At 47.1% G+C, this 22,065-nt stretch overlaps 1 protein-coding gene across 1 annotated transcript; it reads right to left on the minus strand.

The window, feature by feature from the left end:
* Window positions 1–31: 31 nt before the first annotated feature.
* LOC120400224 (protein PET117 homolog, mitochondrial) lies at window positions 32–9,155 on the minus strand. The gene is made up of 2 exons (XM_039528659.1): window positions 8,956–9,155; window positions 32–215 (listed from the first exon to the last, which is right to left on the minus strand). The coding sequence occupies exons 1-2, from the start codon at window positions 9,049–9,051 to the stop codon at window positions 66–68; spliced, it is 246 nt and encodes an 81-aa protein (XP_039384593.1). The 5' UTR covers window positions 9,052–9,155; the 3' UTR covers window positions 32–65.
* Between the last annotated feature and the right edge of the window lie 12,910 nt (window positions 9,156–22,065).

Below are 22,065 nucleotides of genomic sequence, written 5' to 3' on the forward strand. Positions count from 1 at the left end.
GGAATAATCAAATACAAATCCTTGCTGTGTTCCTCAGTCCAAATTCTAATACTTCAGTTCTAGGTTTAGGATTGATGGGACCCCTTTTCCATTAACATCTGGTCTCTTTCTGCTTCGAGTTGCTTGGTCAGAGTAATCTGTTCTTGTAAAAGACGAATGTTTTCCAGTTTACGGCTTTGTCTCTCAAGGTCTCGGATTACTCCTTCATGCAGCCTCTGAAAATACAAGAGACATAGTTCATTAGAGTGTGTCCTGGGTGGCGTAGAACCAATGCCCATTTGCATTCCAACCTCTGTCACAGCACTGCCAAGTGTATAACTGTGCAAACCTTTAATTCGGTTAGTGACCTGAGCTACTTTTGGAGTCTAAAACTACAAGAGCTGAGATCTGATGTGTGGATGTTGATAAACTACTGGTAGTATGCCAGGAATACTGTATTTGTTGGCTTAGCTGTATGATCTTAATAGAATGATAAAGTGTTGGACAACTGTAAATAATGTATATTGATAAGCTCTACAATATTCTGGAGAGACAGCAATCTCTCCATAGAAGATTGACTTTTCCCCCATCCTTACCAGAACTCAACTAATCTGCCCCAAATTTCTCAACTTGTGTTCCTCTGCTTGAGAAGAATTTGCAGGTGACCTGAAAAGAATGTTAAGAAGAACTTTTCTGCTTCTTTATAATGTATAAAAGCTGGCTGAAAAGGTTTCTTTCAGCTTGTTTTTTTAAAACTTAAAAATATCTAGTATGTAAAGTCTTCCCTGGTTTTGCTGGAGATCCACTGGAGGTCCCACAGCACGTTTATTGTGGGCTCTTGAAAAAGTAATATGTGATTCTACAAATATGTTCTTTCTTCAAAATGTTAATTAGACATTGATATACACAACATGGAGGCTACATTTTTTTAAATGAAAATTTAATAGGATTACTATAATTGAAAGAGAAACAGTTTTTCCACTTTGTTTATTTTGTGCACTTGACAGCATTTTGGTCCTAATCCCAAGGACAGACCTCTGTACCCATGCAGAGCCCTCAGACTTCAGTGGGGATTCCAATGCACACATAGGGATCCACCCTCACAGAGCTCACAGTACTTTGTATATAGTCAATTTAACTGTTTTTCCTGTATAGTCAGACCTTGATCCTGAAACTGGATCCCTGCAAGTGGATTCAACTGCTGAATCTGGGCCTTGGCCAATTTCCTTTTTTGTTTATGTGGGTATTTTGCACAACAATAGGGGAAAGAAAGATATATTGAAAACAAGAAAATACATCTGCGAAACCACAAAATTTGGCAAAGGAACTATGTGGCAGGAGCAGTACCTGAAACTGTTTATAACTCCTAGTAGATTTCAAGCTGATGGTGGCACATTTAACAGAAGATATTAAAATATATTTGATTAGGAAAACACATTAAATGGTTACATGGAAGCCAATACTGCAACAAGCACAGGGTTCTGTCCACATGGATCCAACTTCAGGATCAGGGCCATATTTTGTTACTACCTATGGTCTTGATCCTTGAGAGGCTTACATGCCCGCCTAATTTACTAACTGATATATGTAAGGTTAAGCTTGGGCATAAAAGTCTTTGCATCATGGATGAGGTTTTTTTTTAAACAACTAACAAAATCATCCAAAGCACAGGACTTGGTAGTGATGAGGGACTTCAACTACCCAGACATCTGTTGGGAAAATAACATAGCAGGGCACAGATTATCCAACAAATTCTTGGAATGTGTTGGAGACAATTTTTTATTTCAGAAGGCGGAGAAAGCTACTGGGGAGAGGCGGTTCTAGATTTGATTTTGACAAATAGGGAAGAACTGCTTGAGAATTTGAAAGTGGAAGGCAGCTTTGGTGAAAGTGATCATGAAATAGTAGAGTTCACGATTCTAAGGAACGGTAGGAGGGAGAAAAGCACAATAAAGACAATGGATTTCAAGAAGGCAGACTTTAGCAAACTCAGGGAAAAATCCCATGGGAAGCAAGTCTAAGGGGAAAAACAATTGAAAACAGTTGGCAGTTTTTCAAAGAGACATTATTAAGGGCACAAGAGCAAATTATCCCACTGCATAGGAAAGATAGGAAGTATGGCAAGAGACCACCCTGGCTTAACCAGGAGATCTTCAATGATCTAAAAGTCAAAAAAGAGTCCTATAAAAAGTGGAAACTTGGTCAAACTACAAAGGATGAATATAAACAAACAACATAAGTCTATAGGGACAAAATTAGAAAAGCCAAGGCACAAAATTAGATCAAACTAGCTAAGGACATAAAAGGAAACAAGAAAACATTCTACAAATACATTAGAAGCAAGAGGAAGACCAAGGACAGAGTAGGCTTGTTACTCAATGAAGGGGGAAAGACAATAACAGAAAATGTGGAAATGGCAGAGGTACTTAATGACATTTGTTTCAGTTTTCACCAAAAAGGTTGGTGGCAATGGGACATCTAAAATAGTGAATGCCAGTGAAAATGAGGTAGGATGAGTCTAAAATAGGGAAAAGAACAAGTCAGAAATTACTTAGCCAAGTTAGATGTCTTCAAATCACCAGGGGCCGATGAAATGCATCCTAGAATACTCAAGGAGTTGACTGAGATATTTGAGCCATTAGTGATTATCTTTGAGAAGTCATAGAGGACAGGAGAGATTCCAGCAGACTGGAGAAGGTCTAATATAGTGCCCATATATAAAAAGGGAAATAAGGACAACCCAGGGAATTATAGACCAGTCAGCTTAACTTCTATACCCAGAAAGATAATGGAGCAAATAATTAAGCAATCAATTTGCAAACACCTAGAAGATAATAAGGTGATAACAGTCAGCATGGATTTGTCAAGAACAAATCATGTCATACCAACCTGATAGCTTTCATTGACAGGGTAACAAGCCTTGTGAATAGGGGTGAAGTGGTAGATGTGGTATATCTTGACTTTAGTTAACGCTTTTGATACTGTCTCGCATGACCGTCTCATAAACAAACTAGGGAAATACAACCTAGATGGAGCTGCTATAAGGTGGGTGCATAACTGGTTGGAAAATTGATCCCAGAGAGTAGTTATCAGTGGTTCACAGTCATGCTGGAAGGGCATAACAAGTGGGGTCCCACAGGGATCGGTTCTGGGAGGGGTTGCAAGTGCTTTGGAAGATAGGATTAAAATTCAAAATTATGTGGACAAACTGGAGAAATGGTCTGAATTAAACAGGATGAAATTCAATAAGGACAAATGCAAAGTGCTCTACTTAGGAAGGAACAATCAGTTGCACACATACAAAATGGGAAATGACTGCCTAGGAAGGAGTGCCACGGAAAGGGATCTGGGGGTCATAGTGGAGCACAAGCTAAATATGAGTCAACAGTATAACGCTGTTGCAAAAAAAGCAAACGTCATTCTGGGATGTATGAGCAGGAATATTGTAAGCAAGACACGAGAAGTAATTCTTCCGCTCTACTCCGCACTGATTAGGCCTCAATTATGGTATTGTGTCCAGTTCTGGGTGCCACATTTCAGGAAAGATGTGGACAAATTGGAGAAAGTCCAAAGAACAACAACAAAAATGATTAAAGGTCTAGAAAACATGATCTGTGAGGGAAGATTGAAAAAATTGGGTTTGTTTAGTCTGGAGAAGAGAAGACTGAGCAGGTACTATGACAACAGTTTTCAAGTACATAAAAGGTTGTTACAAGGAGGAGGGAGAAAAATTGTTCTTCTTAACCTCTGAGGACAGGACAATAAGCAATGGGCTTAAATTGGAGCAAGGGCAGTTGGACATTAGGAAAAACTTCCTGTCAGAGCGGTTAAGCACTAGAATAAATTGCCTGGGGAGGTGGTGGAATCTCAATCATTGGGGATTTTTAAGAGCAGGTTGGACAAACACCTGTCAGGGATGGTCTAGAAGATAATACTTAGTCCTGCCTTGAATGCAGGGGGCTGGCCTAGATGACCTCTGGAGGTCCCTTCCAGTTCTATGATTCTATGATCATCAGGACACAAATATATTCATTTATGAATAAATGAATAGCCAAATGACAAAAACAATGAATACTTTATTTAATTAATATCATCTGATACTATGTAGGGCTGGCTGAATAGAGCTAAAAATGCATTTGCAAATCATTTATTTGAAAAATTGACCCAAAAATTATCAAATAACCTATCTGTGAATATTGTGACCAGTTCTAACAGAAAGAGGCTTTATTTCTCACCCAGAATCCAAGTACACATTTCAAGGGAAATAATTTGTTCCATCAAAATCATCAAGAAAAAATATTTTGTGCAAAAAATATTTTAATCTTATTGTCAAAAAATATGCAGTCAAAGACAAAAAGTATTTCACCTAAAAATATCAATCTCTCTGGAAATGAATTTGATGGGAGAGGTTCTTTCCCATCAGTTTCAGTCAATTTAATACAGGTTATAAAATTACTACTACCCTGGTAGACTAGTCGGTAGTATTAGTTAATGAAAATACAAAAAAGAGGAAGAGATTTTGATCAATGCAGGCATCAAGCATATCTCTTTATCCAATAAAATACAACAATCCTGTAACCTACCAAGCTGTGTTTTCATTCACTTTAGTGCTACACAGCTATATATGGGTTTTGCAAAAACACCTTTATATTTTGTCCCAAATGACAGAGATCTACCATCCATCATTAGCACAATCAAAATACATACAAACCGACTTGGGTCAGGTCGATACACAGAAGTTGCACCAGTTTATTTTTACATCCATTTTGTTAAACCTGTGCAAGTTTAAATTCACTTGGCTTATCTCAAATTAGTTCATTAATGCCAAAAATTTCTTAAATTAAATCAACAAAAACCAGACATGAACTGATTTAAGAATGTCCACATTCAGGGTCTGCCTTGGTTTAACTAAATTAATTTGAAAAACAATTTAGATAAACTGGTGCACTTTTGAGCATAGACAAAGCATTAATACTTGCTGATTATCAGGCCCTGGATTAGAGAGGCCATTTTTGCTCATATAGTGCAGGACAGCTGGAGGAAGAGTACACAGATGTGCAAGGTTTGAGCCATGTCTACACTATGGGCACGACAACGGCACAGTTAGAGTGTCATAACAATGCCGCTGTAGCATCATAGCGTAGCTGCTTTCTACAGGGACAGAAGGTGTTTTTCCGTTGCTACAGGACACCACCTCCCCAAACAACAGTAGCTAGGTTGACGGAAGCATTTTTCAGGCCCTTGAGTACCGTAGCTATGCTGACCTAACTTTTAAGTACAGACCAGGCCTTAGTTATAGCTAAGAAACTAGCAGATCTATGTGAACCTTTGAAGGCTGTATCCATCCACACCTCCGTCCCACTCTGCACCATCTTTTTCATTTCATGTCTCTGCCTTCCCTTATAGTCCTAACCGGGGACTCTGCTCTCCTTGTAATCTTTATGTCCCCATAAAGCCTGTGGCCATTGGTCCCTGGATTTGTGGTAACTAGAAATGTAATGGAGAACCTCAGCTTTCATTTAAGAACAGTAAGTTCTTGGCCCTATTGCTTATGAACAGAGCCTTGAAAATGTGAACCAATTTAAGCTGATCACTAGAGTTGAAAGGATCAAGCAGCTGGAACCCACTTCTGCATCAGGGCTCTGGGGAATGCTAAGTATCGCCCAGTGAACACAATCATTTCATGTAAAATTCAGTTAAATTTGGGGTGTATCCCAAAGAATCATCTCACTAACCCTCCCTAAAATCTCTAGGCCAGCTGTCTGTGCCGGAAGTAGTGTGATCATGATGGACAGAGGAATAGATTTTCTGCCCCACAAGACAGATTTTCCCAGCTGACCAACAAGCTCCTCTATATCCTCCACCTTTAAAGGGTTTCACTCAGTCCATTAGATCTGGCAATACAGTACAGCTGCTTGGCAGCTGGACAACAGTTGCAATTTGTCATCCTCTGGGATTTCCAGTCAGAAGCACAGTGGCAATCTTGAATGTGCCTGACCAGAGACACTCAACACTATTCTGTGAATGGAGCTGAAGTTGAAGGTAGTAGCAGAAACACTGCTGAACCTACAGGAATCTTCACAGTCTAAGGAACAGGAGTGGGAAGAGAAGCCTTATGGTCTAAAGGAGGAATTGTGGCATGGCGCTATGGAAACGTATAGAAAGGTAGGGAGCATTGGAAATGATCCAGAGAAAGGTGGGGACAGGGCTGTTTGGAGTCAGGCTAAGTCCCCATACTTTTTGTAACCTTAAAAAATATATGAGCCATTCTTGAGGGACTAACCACATGAATTTATCCACTACACAGTTCCCTTTTACATACACATACATGCACAAATTACATCAGAAGAACACTAAATTTGCACAGTTAAGCACTCAAGAGTGAGGAAATGCCAGATGTGCCACCTTAATTCAGCCCCTTGCATGGATGCAATATGATACAGCCTTTAATTACACGATCACATGCTATTTTTCCTCACCGCATCCCTGTGCACAGAATGGATGGTGCTGACTTAATGAACACCTTTTCTCCCCAAGTGTGATTCCTGTCCCAGTCCTCTAGGCTCCTAATCCCAGTCCAAGTCTCATTCCCTACTCAGTCCATCTTCCCTTCTGGGTCCCCCATCCAAGTCCTAGTTTCACCCTACCCCTCCTACTCATCCCAATCCCAGTTTCTTTCCACAGCCACCAGGTTCCTTGTCTCAATCTAAGTCCCTCAATAAGGCCGCTCCTAGTCAGGCTCTTGTACCTTCTACATACAAGTCAGGCAGTTTCCTCCTCCACGCTGCCTGGTGATGAAGCAGTGGGAAAACTGAGAGCACAAGACAGTCCCCGTTCTCAGTTCTGGTGTCCAACCCCACCCCAGCACAAAGCAGTGGGAGCAGCAATTGCAGGGAAAGTTCTGCTCAGATTCTAACCTACTGCCCCAGGATGGAGCATACTCAGCACAGACTGAATCTTCAATGAAGTTAGCTACTAAATGCCACCAAGTCTCTACTGAGCATGTGTGAAATGAAATATTTCAAAGGCTTATAATTTGGCCAGTTTTTCACAGAACAGCAGAAAGGCACATCCATGATACAAAGGTCAAATGCCAAAGCCTTTGCTCCAAATCAAGGAGGTGCCTGTGCTTCTCAACAAACTGTTTGAAATAATTATTTTAACATGGGCAAAACAATGCATTTTCCCCATGTTGTCCTTGAAAATGGCTGAATTATTTTAGCTGGAAAAAAAATCAGACCAAGACATACAACCAGTATTGGAAATTTCAATCTGAACAATTACAGTTTGGCAAAGTTATCCCTGAAAATGGGATCCTATAATGGGAACTGTTGGACAATCCTAGCTATAGGTGGTGCTCCCAGTCCCACCTACAAAAAGGTATTTCATTCCGAATTAGAACACTTTTAGTTGGGTTCCTCCATACAAGGACTCAGCATCTTCTTCAGCATCTTCTCAAGTGACACTTCATACCTTGTAGGACACTACCTTCAGGGCTGGGGTTCACTAGGAGTTATCAGATACATATGTACAAGGCAAGAACCTTCTCAAGTTTAAAGCTCATGCAAAATCTTTGTCAGCTATGAGATTGGATTGCTAGACTGAATATCCACCAGTGCAAACCATGAAATGCAAAGGAACAAGCCGTTAAGTCAGTCAATGCCCCATCTCCCATCAACTCCTTTCCTCAACCACCTCCCATAACTTCACCCAAATCAGCAACCAATGTGCTCCCTTAAGCAAGACAGAGGTCTACCCCAATATCAATTTAATACCTGAGTGCCTATAGATTGCGCTTCTAGGAGATGAGCTTGAGGATGTGATAGGAGCTTGGAAAATTTACTGGCCATATACTAGCCAAAGGGCCAAACTTACTAGCCTAATGCTGATATGAACTAAAAGAGGAGGGCCATAACAGAGGAAGGGCTGGGCACAGACAGGGGAGAAAGGGTATTATTTGCAGATATGGGACAGGCAGATCTAGGCCTGCCCAAAACCAAAGGTCCTCAGGGGGAAAAACTGCTAAGCCCAGGCCACAAGTGGGAACAACAAATGAAAAAACAGGAACAGAAGTGAGGTCAAAGGTTGAAAATCAAGGAACCAGAATGGGACCCCAAGCAGAGAACCCTGGACAGCACCCGCTGCACCTCAAAGGCATCTAAGAACTCAGTGGACACTGCCCAGAGGAACTCTGCAAAGAGACATGATCAAACAAGGGAACAGAAATAGGCCCCACAATCAAAGAGTACCCCGCTTTCCAGCTTCCAATGGCCATCTTGGCCATTCCAGGAAGAGGCTGACGAGGAGGTCCCACATACAGAATCTCTCAGCATAGCTCAGAGGAGGGGAATGGGGTGAAGCACGAGTGGGTTCAGATGCTCCCGGCGCAGCTGGGAGGAAGGAGATACCATGGAAGACGAGCGCGTACAGCGTGGCTCAGAGGAAGGGGATGCCTTAGAGCATGCCCGCACCAGCGAGGAGAGTCCGAGACCGCTACCCAGGGCCCCACGAGATTCAAACGTGTGACCCCGGCATTCTGGGCACCCTTTGGAAACAGACCAGCTGGATGCTGGCGGGGCGGGGGAGGGAACTGCAGGGCGGGCGCCGAATGACACGTTTGGAGGGCAGGGGGAAGAAGAGCAGAGTGCTGGGCGGAGCCTGGACTAGGAGGGGGCGGAGCTCAGTGATGGGCAGGCCAGGAGGGGAGTCACTCTGCTTAAGACTCAGGGCCAGAACCGTGTGTGGGCGGGGCCAAATGTGAGGGGGCGTGGCTATGAGCGAGGGGGCAGGACAGGAGGGGGAGTGGCTCTAAGTGAGGGGCGGGGCCATAACCTCACGGGGGGTGGGGCTGAGCAAGGGCGGACCCCACGGGTGGGGCGGGGCCAGATGGGAAGGGGCGGGGCTATGAGTGAGGGACCCTCCCCCCCCACAGTCCCCGGCCCCTCAGCCGGGGGCCGGCAGGTGACGCTCCCTCACCTCCTTGACGCGTCTCTGCTGGATGTGCACGGCGGCCACCGTCCCGGCCGAGAGCAGCACGGAGATGCCCAGCGCCACCTTGGAGGCCGTCGACATCCCCTCCCCCACCCGGCCGTTTAGCGGAGCGCGAGCCGCCCAGCTCGAGCGGCCAGTGCATGCGCGTGCGTGCCGGCCCGCTGCTGCCGGGGGCGGGACTCTCTGCACGGGCCACGCGCGCGCGCGCTGACTCGCCCGATAAATAGAACGCGGAGAGCATCGATCCGTACGCCACCAGGCCCAGCCCAAAGTAATCGAAACCCGAGAAAGGGCTTGGGGAAGGGCTGGAGCTTAGCAGGAGAGGGAGTCGGGGATGCTGGGCCATTGCCCCCACCCCTGGCAAGGCCCATAGGAACAGCAGCCAATGCCGCCCCGCAGGGGATGGAGCAGCCTGCCAGGGGTGTTAAATGGGGAGGCAGCCAGGCCCCAGGGTCCCCCCAGCAGTGGGAGCACCAACAGAGCGTCCCCCTGCAGGGCCAGCGGGCAGCGGTGGGCTCTGGGGGCAGGGCAGGTCCCTGCCAGGTGGGACTGGTGTAGTGGCCGCAGTAGGGCCAAGGACATGGGCCTGGGCGTGCTGCACGGGAGACTCGCCAAGGCACTGATGGGCCAGCGCAGGGGAACCTGGGGGGCTGCGATGAAAGCCCTGGCAGCAGAGGGGGCTGCAGCAGGAATGGTGCTAGGGCAGCAAGGGAGGGAAGGAGCTGGTTGGGGGTAGGAAATGATGAGCCACCTTTGGGGCCAGGGTGAGGAGCAAGCAGGGATGGAGGCCCCAAAGGGGGATGGTGATAGTGGGGGAGGGGGCAGGAGAAGAGTCACCAGAGGTGTGCTGTTCACAGTGGTGGGAAGATGAGGGCTGGGGCAGGTGTTCGGGGCTAGGCCAGGCAGAGGACTCGCTTCACCTCGGTCGCTTCCTGGGCTCCCCCCGCAGCAGTGAGTTGGGAGCCCCGGGGAAGCCAGGCCTGAGTGGCAGGTGCCTCCTCTTGCTGCCTGGTGGTGGGAGGGCTTGGGCGACGCCTCCATGCCATTAGCACAGGGTCCAGTCTCCAAAGTACCTGTATCAGCCCAGATGGCATGAGGTCTCCCCATGCCATGCCCTGAGCTTGTCCCCACAGCCCCTGCACAAGCCATGTGTACTACCGAGGGTCATGGGACTGGTGGAGCCTCTGCAACAAGAGACAAACCGATGGGGCTGGAAGGAGCCAGCATCAGCACCAATCAACCCTCTGTGGGCATGGGACATCCTGCCTCAGGGCCGCCTGGGTAACTGTGACCCTCAGCCATCCCTCCAAGAGCCTTATAGATAGCTGGGATCCCCAATCCACCCTGCCCCAGGGGCTTGTGGGTAACTGTGACACTCCCATCTCCCCAGGGCCTTTTGAATGGCTGGGATCCCCCATCCCCAGCCACCCCAGGGCCAGCTGTGATCCACTCCCCCGCTCCCAACCCAGAGTCTTGTGGATACCTGGGTTCCCCCTTGGTGTCCTCCTTGCCTGTCTGCCTCAGCACAGTCACTGCATTCCCAATAGATCTGCCCATGCCGGGGAGTTAGAGCTGGATCCAACCCCCCTATGTTTGGAGCTGTTCGGCCCAGGGCTTTGTGTCAGGCCCCTCATTCCCCAACCACTCACTTTTTCTGATGAAACCTCTGGTTTCCAGCATCCCCTTTGGCAGATGAGCAGTGCCACACTGCCCCGCTCACCCACTCTCCAGGAATGGAGATGGAGGAAGTCATGATGTTCTCGGTGGGCCTCTTCCCGCTTGGGCATGGACTCCCCTTGCTGCTGACTGCCCCATCCCTCCTGAAACAGGGGCAGGGGGGCAATCAAGCCTCTACATTTCCAGTCAGGATTAGGCACTCCAGGATTAAGGCCACCAGCCCAAGTCTTTCCATGGGATTGCCCCCTGCTGAGGGGAGAGGCCATACCTGCCAGAGGCCCTCAAAGGGCCAGTGACCCAGACTGGCTCACGCCCTGCTCTCTGCCCTGGAGTCAGCAGCAGCTCCTGATCCTGCTCCCATATCATCAGCATCTCCGAGGTTCAGCGCTGTTGGGGAGCCTATGGGGATGGCAGGTTTGTTCCTCAGCTGCTGGCTAGTGCCAGGGGAGACCCGGGGGTGGGGGGAAGGTGAAGGCAGCTTTAGAGAAACAGGAAGCCAGAGAGAAATGGCCCTTCGGGCAGTTTGTCTGTTAAAGGTGCTGTGGAAATGGCATAGGGGCTTGATATCTTAGGACCCCAACATTTTCACTGTTGCCGTAGGGAGGGCCTGGGACTGTGGGGGATGGAGAGGGACCGACCCAAGAGGATTGAGAGATAGAACAAGGCCAGACTGAAGGAAGCGTCAGTGGGGAATAGGCTTTTCCTAGGGCATGTTGGAGGGATATGGGGTCTGGGGTGGGGTGTGTGCCCCCCCCATTGAAGAGGTGTGTGGGAGGAGGATACCTGCGCCTCAACCCTAATGCCTCCTAAGAGATCACAACTGGAAGAATGTTTGAAGAGTCAATTGAGGGGAAGCTGAACGCAAAGACTCATGACCCCCAACTGAGCGTTGGATCCGGTCCTTAAATTCCACAACCTCACTCCCTAGACATAGTGCTGTAGGTCTAGAAAGTCTGCCCGCCCACCCACCTGCCATCTATACATCACCTGCATTGATGTGTCAGTCTGTAACATTTCTGATGAGGTTAGGACAAGCTACCATGTAATTCATATCCAAGGAGACTCATTCCTCTTAGCGCCCCCCCCAGACCTAAAACCCATGATCCACCCCCAGACAACCTTCTCTTCCAACACCATGCAATAGAGACAAATGCTAAACAGAAAGCATAGCTTAATCACTACAACATAACACTCAAACTGTCTACGTGAAAACCAAGGGTCGTTGCCCTGTGAAAGGGACATCATCAGTTTAAGTCTCTTCTGTCTGAAATTGTTACCTATTGTGATGGGGCAAGGCCAGATGGCTACAGTAAAGTTGTGAGGAACAGGTATGTTAGCCCCAGGCTAAAAAAATCCCTGGTACCATGGTAACCAAATGGCAGTTGCTCCAGGTTAATCAAGACACCTGGGACCAATTAAGATCTTTCTAGAAGGCAGTGGAGATAAGCCACATTGGCTTCAGGTGTCCCAATCAATCAAGGGCTAACTGGAACTAGTTAAAAGCCTCCCAGTTAGCCAGTGAGGGGCATGTGTGAGGCACTGGGAGCAACAGGTGTAAGGAGCTGAGAGTGAGAGGGTGTGCTGCTGGAGGATTGAGGAGTACAAGCATTATCAGATACCAGGAGGAAGGTCCTGTATAAAGAAGGTGTTTGGAGGAGGCCATGGGGAAGTAGCCCAGGGAGTTGTAGCTGTTACAGGAGGCACTATAGATAGCTGTAATCCACAGGGCCCTGGGTTGGAACTCAAAGTACAGGGTGGGCCTGGGTTTCTCCCAACTCCTGATCAGACAGAGGAGGAGTTGACCCAGACTGTGGGTTTCACCAGAGGAGAAGATCACTGAGGTGAGCAAATCTGCCAATAAGCACAGGACCCACCAAGGTAGAGGAGGAACTTTGTCACACTACAGTAAGGCTATGTCTACAGTAGCACTTTTATTGGTAAAACTTTTGTCCATCAGGGGTGTAAAAAAACCCACACCCCTCACTGACAAATTTCACAGACAAAAGTGCTGGTGTGAACAGTGCTATGTCAGTGGGAGACACTCTCCTGCTAACACAGCTACTTCCAGTCGGTCATTGGGGGTGGTTTAATTATGTCAATGGGAGAGCGCTTTCCTGTCAGCATAGGCTCTCAACCAGGAGTACATGCACCCCTCAGGATATGCAGAGGTTCCAGGGGGTCCATCAACTCATCTAGATATTTGCCTAGTTTTACAACAGGCTATATAAAAAATACTAGCGAAGTCTGTATAAAGTAAAATTTCATATGGACAATGACTTGTTTATACTGCTCTATAGACTATTACCGGGGCCGGCAACCTTTCAGACGTGCTGTGCCGAGGCTTCATTTAATCACTCTAACTTAAGGTTTTGTGTGCCAGTAATACATTAATGTTTTTAGAAGGTCTCTTTCTATAATTGCATAATATATAACTAAACTATTGTTGTATATAAAGTAAATAAGGTTTTTAATTTTAAATAAAGCTTCTTAAATATTTTAAATTAAAATGCAGAGCCCCTCGGACCGGTGGCCAGTACCTAGGCAGTGTGAGTGCCACTGAAAATCAGCTCGCGTGCTGCCTTCGGCATGCGTGCCATAGGTTGCCTACCCCTGTACCATACACTGAAATGTAAGTACAATATTAAATATTCCAAATGATCTATTTTGTAATTATGTAGTAAAAATAAGAAAGCAATTTTTCAGTAATGGTGGCTCTGACACCTTTGTGGTTTTTTTGTCTGATTTTGTAAGCAGGTAGTTTTAAATGAGGTGAAACTTGAGGGTACGCGAGAGAAATCAGACTCCTGAGAGGGGAACAGGAATCTGGAAAGGTTAGAGCCACTGTATTACAACAATCTGTAACCCACTAACAACCCCCCCCCCACTTCCCTTCTCCCTCTATGATTGGAGGGGTGTTAACACCCTCTTCACCTTGAATGGGCCCTTGAAATGTGTTAACTAATTATGCTAAACAATCTCGGTTCCACCTGGTATTTAGTTGTGACAAAGTTGGTCCAATAAAAGATATTACCTCACCCACCTCGTCAAACACAGAGACCTTCCTGAAGTCAAGGCAGACAGCTTCATTGTGGGAAAACTCCCAGGTCTGTATTTGTATTCTTGCCCCCAAGCAACCAGAGTCCACACCACGCGAACTGCTGGAGAATGCAGCAGAGCTGGAGTGACCAAGCTGCCACGTCCTTGCAAGTTTTGGGGGTGTTGTTTTGTAGTCCCGCAGTAATGTGGCATACTTCTATGTGGCAGCACATCAGATGGTAGCCATGAATGGTTCAATCTTGTGAAACTTATTTCTGCATGCAGCACTTACTATGGTGGATTAAGCCATAACCTGAAACAGGTCCTCCACACACCCACTATTGTGTGTATATACAGGCAGGGGCAGCTCCTCAGCTGTAGTCAATTATATAGACACTCTCACTTCCATAGTGCTGTGACATTTGCCACTGCTGAGGACCTGCCCCACTGAGTACGTAAGAACGGCCATACTGGGTCAGACCAAAGGTCCATCTAGCCCAGTATCCTGTCTTCTGACAGTGGCCAATGTCAGGTGCCCCAGAGGGAATGAACAGAACAGGTAATCAAGTGATCAATCCCCTTTCACCCATTACCAGCTTCTGGCAAACAGGGCAGGGACACCATCCCTGCCCATCCTGGCTAATAGCTGTTGGTGGACTTTACATCAAAGTGCTTTGGGCTCCTTCATAATGGAAAGCACTAATCAGGCTGTCGGGGACCTAACTTTTGCAGAGAAGAGCATTAAATGCAGCTCTCAAAGGATAACCACCCCCTAGTAGGGCAGAAGAGTACATTTTAGTCTCTCCCTTTACTCTGACCTTCCTGCTGCTGCTCCTTAGCAAGAAAATACAGTGAAGAAAACAATTGCCAGAGAGAAGAGAAAGGAATGGAGAGAAGGAAAGAAAGTGGGATTTGGGGGGATGGGGAGGGGGGGAACAGGGAAAAAAAGGGGGGAACATGAACCACTCAAGTGGAAGGTTATGAAGTTGTATTTACCTGTGATTTCTTCCTGTTCACTCTAGCTTGTATTTTAGGTGGGACTCAAGATTCTGGTTAAAAAAAGATAGACAGGGGAGGTGAGGCCACATGGGCTAGTTAAACAGGGCATGGGAGGCAGGAGAACTGCGCTCTGCCCGTCATGGAAGTGACTTGCCCAATGTCACATCACACATCTGCCTTGTCTGTTACTCTTGAAAGCAGGGACTGTCTGATGGAGAGTTCTGATCTCCATGAGGGTCCCCAGGTGGTACTGCAATACAAATACATTACACACACACAAACACACCACTGCATTGTTCAGGTTAAGACGTCCAGCATTTTTTAAAAAGAAACTCACTGACACCTTTAACTCTGGCGTGTCCTGATTTTTGAGCGCTGGGCTTGGCAAACTTAATGTTCTTTTAATGCATTTGTGTATGTGTGCAATTTCTTAGGTTTTTAAAAAAAAAACCTGAAATAAATCAGACATTCTGTCATGTGGCAATACATAGATTTCCCCCAAGAGTCAGCAAAAGGTTTGGAACCTTGAGATCCACCGCGCAGATCTCTACCTCTTGGACTAATGGAGTAACCAATAGCAGTAGTAGGTTGTCACCCTCTGTGTGGACCAGTGCTGGAAGGGGAAGACACTTCCATAGGTATTTGTTGACAGCAGAGAAATCTTCAGCCTCAAGGACCTTGGGTTCCATGCTTGGCTCTCGAGAGGAGTGTTGCCTCGTGGGCAGCCTCTTCTGCCCATTTCCTACAATCCTGACCCTTCTGTCCCAACTCATCTGTACCAGTCCTGTCTCATCCTCAACCCAGGCCCAGTTTCCTTGCCCAGCCTGTCCTAGTTCTCCCCCGGCCCCAATCTCCAGTTTCCCAGTCCACTTGCCCAGCCACTCCCAGTTCTCCCACTTCCCAGCTCCTTGTTTAACCTGTCTCTCTGCCCCCCGCCCCCCCAGCATCCAGTCTATCTTCCACCAAAGTTCTCCATCCTTACTGGTTCCCAGTTCCAGTCTCCCTCCTCGGGTACTTCCAGTCTTAGGATAGGTGTACACCTAAAACACTACAGCAGCTCAGCTCACTCCCAGTCCATCTCTTCTCCCCTCTGCATTCAGGTCAGTCAGCTTCCTCCTCACTGCCTGGGCATCAGCCAGGGAGGCATTGAGTGCTGAGGAGAGACAGACCCCCTATTTTCCATACCAGCTTCTAGTCCTGGCCCACACCAACCCAGAGCGGCAATTGCAGGGAACACCCTGCTCAGCCTAGCCCTGGATGGCACATGCTCAGCACAGATGGAATTACAGGGGATCTAGCTGCAAAACTCTAGTCCAGTGGTTCTTAAACTTTTGTACTGGTGACCCCTTTCACATAGCAAGCCTTTGAGTGCAACCCCCTCCCCCCATATAAATTAAAAATACTTTATATATTTACCACCATTATAAATGCTGCAGGCAAAGCAGGGTTGGGGTGGAGGCTGACAGCTCACAACACCCCATGTAATAACCTCATGACCCCCTGAGGGGTCCCAAACCCCTGCTCTAGTCAGACTCCGAGCCTGTGTGGGCTGCAGTTTCCTCAAGGGCTTATGATTCAACCAGAGTTTCACAGGGACAGCAAAAGTTGCATACCTAGCTGTCATTGGATCATCACTGCCCTATAGCACCTCCTGCTGGCCAGTTGTGGCACTATCTTAGTTTCCTTCCCTTGAAGATAGGTCTCAGCTGTCCACCCACCAGTCTCTGCGAAATCCATGGCTAGCCTGCCAGCCAAGTAAACAAGTTTAACCCCATCCATCCAGGCTGCCAAAAGTCCAACTAAGAAATCCCAACAGACAGAGCTCTTCTGGACTTCAGGGCCTTCTTTTCAGCCCCCCTGCCCTGTTCCCAACTCCTTTCTAAGCTATTTTCAGGAGTCCCTCTGGCTCTGGGGTTCAGCACTCAACCCCAGGCTGGTTCATCTGGAGAACCATTCTCAGCCCCTCATGGGCTCTGTTCCTTACATCCAGGGCCGGTGCTTCCACTAGGCGACCCTAGGCGGTTGCCTAGGGTGGCAGGATTTGGGGGGGTGGCATTTTGCCACCCTCGGTGGAAATTCGGCAGCAGGGGGTCCTTCTGCTCTGGGTCTTTGGCAGAAATTCAGCAGGTCCTTCACTCCAGGACCTGCTGCCAAAGTGCCCTGAAGACACGGAGCAGAAGGAACCCCACTGCCGAATGCTCAGAGGAGGAGCGCTGCCATCTAGAGTGGCAAAAACCCTGGTGCCGCTCCCGCTTTCATCCTCCCCTGCCCCAGCACAATGCACTAGGCTCCCAGACTGTTTGCCGTGAAGTACCCAACACTCTGCCTACCCTAGCCCAGAGTGTTCCACAGCAGCACACCCACTCTCCATAGCTTCACACCTCACAGACTGACCTCTCACAAGCCCTTTTTGTAAGGCCCAGGCACCCATTAAGCTATCACCTGATCCCCTTAGCTCCACCTCCTTTGGCTGGGAAGCAGCTAATTAATTATGGCACAAGGGTGAGTGGGCTCATCTCCCCTTAAAAGGGCCAGTCACCCTTTGAAACTGACACAAAGGCCACGCTTCTGCCAAATTTCCAGCCCCTGCTCCAAAGAAACACTGAGGTGCTGTGGATTCTCAGAGGAAAAATCACCGGCATTTAACATGGGCAAAACAACTTTTTTTCGTCTTGGCCTTGTTTTTGGAAACAACTGAACCGTTTTGGCTGAAATTTTCCAGAAACAATCGGCCTGAGGCAGACACCTAATGCAGAAAAATTCAGCCCAAATAATTAATGTCTGGGAAAGTTTTATAAGCAACAGAAAACAGGGTCTTATAGTGGGAAGGGTTAGGCAACCTTAACTGGTGACACTACCGGCCCTGCTTATAATCAATTTTGTACCGATATTCTGAAGGAGGAATGGGCATCTTACTTTTTAATGTATCTTTGATGTTTCTTTCCTGTAAAACAAAATGGTGTTGGCATAAACAAAATACTCGATGATTCTATTTACATCTCTTTGGATTTAATAGTGTAGTTCATCCCAAACACCAACTTGGAAACTCTCAGTCCAAAAGGAGATTTGTTTTTTAAATTATGTTGTGAGCCTGTGAAAGAAGAGAGTTATACTGCAAACAAGTTTGCAGCCCCAGCTGTAGTGTTTTGCCACCAATTGAATGCTGCAGTGTATCTGAAACCCAGCCATGATCGGAATGGGAACCCAAACATCATGAAATGTATAAATCTAATCATTGTTCTCAGTTATAATCTTCTCATATCTGCATATTGAGCAAACATGATTAAACCATAGTGCAAAATTGGCTTGGCCGATAACATCTGAATTCAGCATAACTGTTTTGTCCACATTGGTATGTTTACTAATTTGCAGAAGTATGAATAATCTGTCTGGTAGCAGGAAATGATACCACATGGCATTACATGGGAGAGAGCCAGGCCAGATCCTCAGCTGGTGTCAATCAGCATAGCTCCATTGACATCTGAGGAGCTCCATTGGTTTACACCAGCGGAGGCTCTGGTATTAGCAGTGCAAAGGGCTAAAATCCAAATCAGGATGGTTTAGTGAGAATGCAGAAACATATGAGCAAATGGGTCTTGCAGGCAGGGCCAGTTTTAAGAAGTGTGGGGCCCAATTCGAACATTTTCGGCGGGGCCCCAGCAGGGATGACTTAAAAAAAAAAAAAATTAAAAAAAAAAGCCTTTCATTTCTTAGCAACCGGTTCCCTATAAAAAGTTCTGATTTAAGGGATGTGCCACAGTATGTATTTTTTTGTACCAATAGGGTTACCATACGTCCATATTTTAAATTTTAAAAATTCCTCCCGGATGGCAATTTAAGAACCAAAAAGCCTGACATGTCTGGGAAAATACAGGTGTATGTTAACCCTACCTAAAGTTATTTTTTAAAAAGATGGGCCTGAACTAGAAATGAGCTCCGTTTCACATGTGTGGGTCCCTGCCACTCCCTGGGGGTGTGCTAGGGTGACCACATGTCCCGATTTTATAGGGACAGTCCCGATTTTTGGGTTTCTTTCTTATATAGGATGCTATTACCCCCCACCCCTGTTCCAATTTTTCACACTTGCTGTCTGGTCACCCTAGGATGGGCACATGTGTGGGTCCCAGCTGTTCCCTGCCCCCCTCATTGAAGCAGCTGTGCAGGGTTACTGCCCTGGGAACTGCAGGGACCAGTGGCTGACTGGAGGTAGGCTCTGGCTGCAGGCAGGGCAAGGGGTCGGGGCTGGTTGGAGACAGGGGTGTTTGGGGCGGGCTGGCTGGCTTCAGGCAGGGCCGCAGGGGGGTGTGGCAGGGGTTGGCAGGGCTGGAGACAGAAGTGCGGGACTGGCTGGCTTCAGGCAGGGGGGTGCAGCAGGGGTTGGGCTCTGGGGGCTATTTAAAGGGCCCGGGGGCTCCCCTGTTTCTACAGCCCCAGCCCTTTAAATGGCCATGGGAACCCTGGGGAAGTGACAGAGCTCCAGGGATAGAAGGAACGGGAGTCCCGGACTTTTTAAATAGCCCCCAGAGCCCCGCAGCCCTATCCCAGGGCTCCAGTAGTGGGGCTCTGGTGGCAATTTAAAGGGCCTGGGGAGCCCCAGCTGGGAGCCCCAGGCCCTTTAAATTGTCCCCTGGAGAAGCCAGGCCACCCCGGTACCGCACACTGGTTCTTGCCGGTACGCCGAACCAGGGCTTGGGTGCAAGGCCCTCTTAGGGGCAGGGCCCGATTCGGGGGAATTGGTTGAATTGGCCTAAAGCCGGCCCTGCTTGCAGGTTATTGCACGACCAACATGGATCTTATTGGTCCAGGACTGCCTCAAAGGTGTTTCACGGGATCTGAGTTGTGCAGTGAAGAAAATCAGGTGGCCAAGTGGTAGGATGAAGGCTGTCTACTTCAGGAGATCGCAGTCCATTGGTGGGGCCTGGTCTACTCTTAAAGTTAGATTGACCTAGCTACATTGCTCAGGGCTGTCAAAAATTTCACGTTGTGTGCAATGTAGTTAGATTGACGTCACCCCCTAGTGTAGACATAGCTATGTCCTAGCTACCACCTCTCGGAGAATTGGATTAACTACTCTGATGGAAACCCCGCTTCTACTGATGTAAGAAGCATCTACACTATGGCCGTACAGCCTCACAGCTGCATTGGCTGTAGTGTAGACCACCTGGGTCTCATATAACAAGGAGTGAGGTATGGGAGAAAGGATGGCATTGTTGTTAAGGCAGTGAATTGTGAGTGATTCAGGAGAAATGGGTTTAATTCTCTCCTCTGCTACAGAATCCCTCTGTGACCTTTGCCATGTCACTTAGTGTTTATGTGCCACAATTCCCCCTGTGTACAAAGGGACTAATAGGACTGCCCTAGCTCACTGAGGTGTTGGGAGGTGCTTATTTACATGGGATGGGAGTCATATAAGTAGCTACATAGGACAGCGGACACTTTCCCCAGTGCAGACAGGCCTGACACATGTACAGTTGCCGAGTGGACAGCTTTTTTTTTTTTAAACCAAGTCTTCAGAGAAAAATGTCTTTGGCCTAATGGGGGGGGGGGCGGAATATCATTAGGATGCTTAGTCAAGCACTTCTTATGGGATTTTCAAAGGTTCTTGCTGAGGTCAGAGAGCCCCAGGATAACATGAGCCCTTGATCTTCCCTGATGTTTGTGCCATGTGCAGGCTGATAATGAACTGCTAACTGTATTTGCTTGTTTGGAGGTGCCTAGAGACATATATTAAGTATTGTAGACCCACCTCCAGTGAATTGCACTAGAAGAGGCCTTAAAAACCAAAGTTCTGTCTGCAATGTGTGGCTACAGAGCCCACAAGGGCACCTTTTCTACGAGTGGGAATTTGCCCTGGAGTCTTTAGCCAACATTTTTCCCTCCCCAAACTGTTGTGCTGTATGCTATGGGCTGGTATCTGCCACTCTTCATCCCAGAGCTGGCGGTGTTCCCGCATGCACTGTATACAATCTGTGAGGCGCTTTGGAATGCAAGGCCTTACAATAAAGGTTTATTAATTATTATTATTACAAACAGAATAACTGAGTCTTAAACTTGCATTTTTTTTCCCCCAATGTCTTTTTTTGAGTTTTAAAAACCGATGTTTTGTCTTTGTTTTTTTTCCTGGAAGACACTGTGCATACCTAGAGAACAGATACGTGATGTCTCTGCTGTCATAAGCTAAGTAAAACCTGATTAACTGGAGCAGGGGCAGGTTTATTCAGACTTTAATTGTTTGTGTTTGTTTTGGGTTATTTCTGTTAGCACCTTGTTAACCAAAGAAACACGTTAAGAGAGGATTCTTTATTACTGATTCATTACTCACTCTTTCACTTAAGAGCTGCACTCCGCTATCCCTGTGCCTCCCAATGAGTTCTCCAGCAAAGCCAGGGAAAAGCAAACTTGATATTTCTGCTATTTCTAAGGCTAAAACTAAGCAGAGAAATACACTTTTCTGATGGAAGCTAATAACCATAGTACCTGACTGTAATACAGCACTTTTCATCAGTAGATCACAAGCCACTTTGCAAAAGTGCTTAGTATCATTATTCCCATTTTACAGATGGGGAAACTGAGGCCTACACAGGCAAAATGAGTTGCCCAAGGTCATCCACCAGGCCGGTAGCGGAGCTGAGAACAGAGCCCAGGTTTTTCGGTTGAGAGCACAATGTCACACTTTTATTTTCCTTTTCAGTTCACCTTGTAAAAAAGTTACTTTTAATTTGCCTTTGCCCTTCCTGGTTCAGGCCAGAAGCAGGAAACACTAGAAAGCCAGCAAGGAACTCTGTTCTTGTAAGGTCTGCCAGCCCCGTTTTGTAAACCCAAGGGGTTCATATACATGATGGACAAAAATCTACATTTTGGGGCAGTTTGCTGAATCGAACCAAACCTCTGACCCATGTGAGGATCACCCAACACATTTGCAAAGCCTCTGTGGCTATAATGAATTGTAGGAGGTTATAACTCAGTTAGGGGCCAAAGTCTCGTAGTCCGATAGCAGGAGGAGGGTATAAAGACAGAGAGCTTTATAATTACTGTACATTGGCATTTTATTTCACACAATCTTTTCCAGAGGTAGAAAGAGGCAGATACAGCAGCTGTAACGCTGGGAATTTAGTCTGGGCAATACATCTAGAGGCGTGTTGTATCTGCAAACATTGTAAAACACAATGGTGATAAAGGCCCCTGTGCCAAAAAGGTAGTGAAGTAATCCAGAGCTAGGCAGGAGCTTGCACGACATGGGAATTCTATGTGTGGTTTGCATGCGGAGCTCCCCAGGATGGAATTCTGGGCACCAAAATATGGCCCCTCCGTGTAGGCAGGAGGGAGAGCAATGGAATCCCCTCCCACAAAATGCCAGGCAAGGACGGAGGGATACTAGTGCTG

This window comes from Mauremys reevesii, linkage group 3, assembly GCF_016161935.1.
Source record: "Mauremys reevesii isolate NIE-2019 linkage group 3, ASM1616193v1, whole genome shotgun sequence".
NCBI lineage: Eukaryota > Metazoa > Chordata > Testudines > Geoemydidae > Mauremys > Mauremys reevesii.

Excerpts from the sequence above, each read along its gene's own strand:
- LOC120400224 (XM_039528659.1), bottom strand. The coding sequence starts at position 9,051 with ATGTCGACGGCCTCCAAGGTGGCGCTGGGCATCTCCGTGCTGCTCTCG. Across the intron at positions 216-8,955 it reads AGCAGAGACGCGTCAAGGAG|AGGCTGCATGAAGGAGTAAT; the intron begins GTGAGGGAGCGT and ends TTGTATTTTCAG.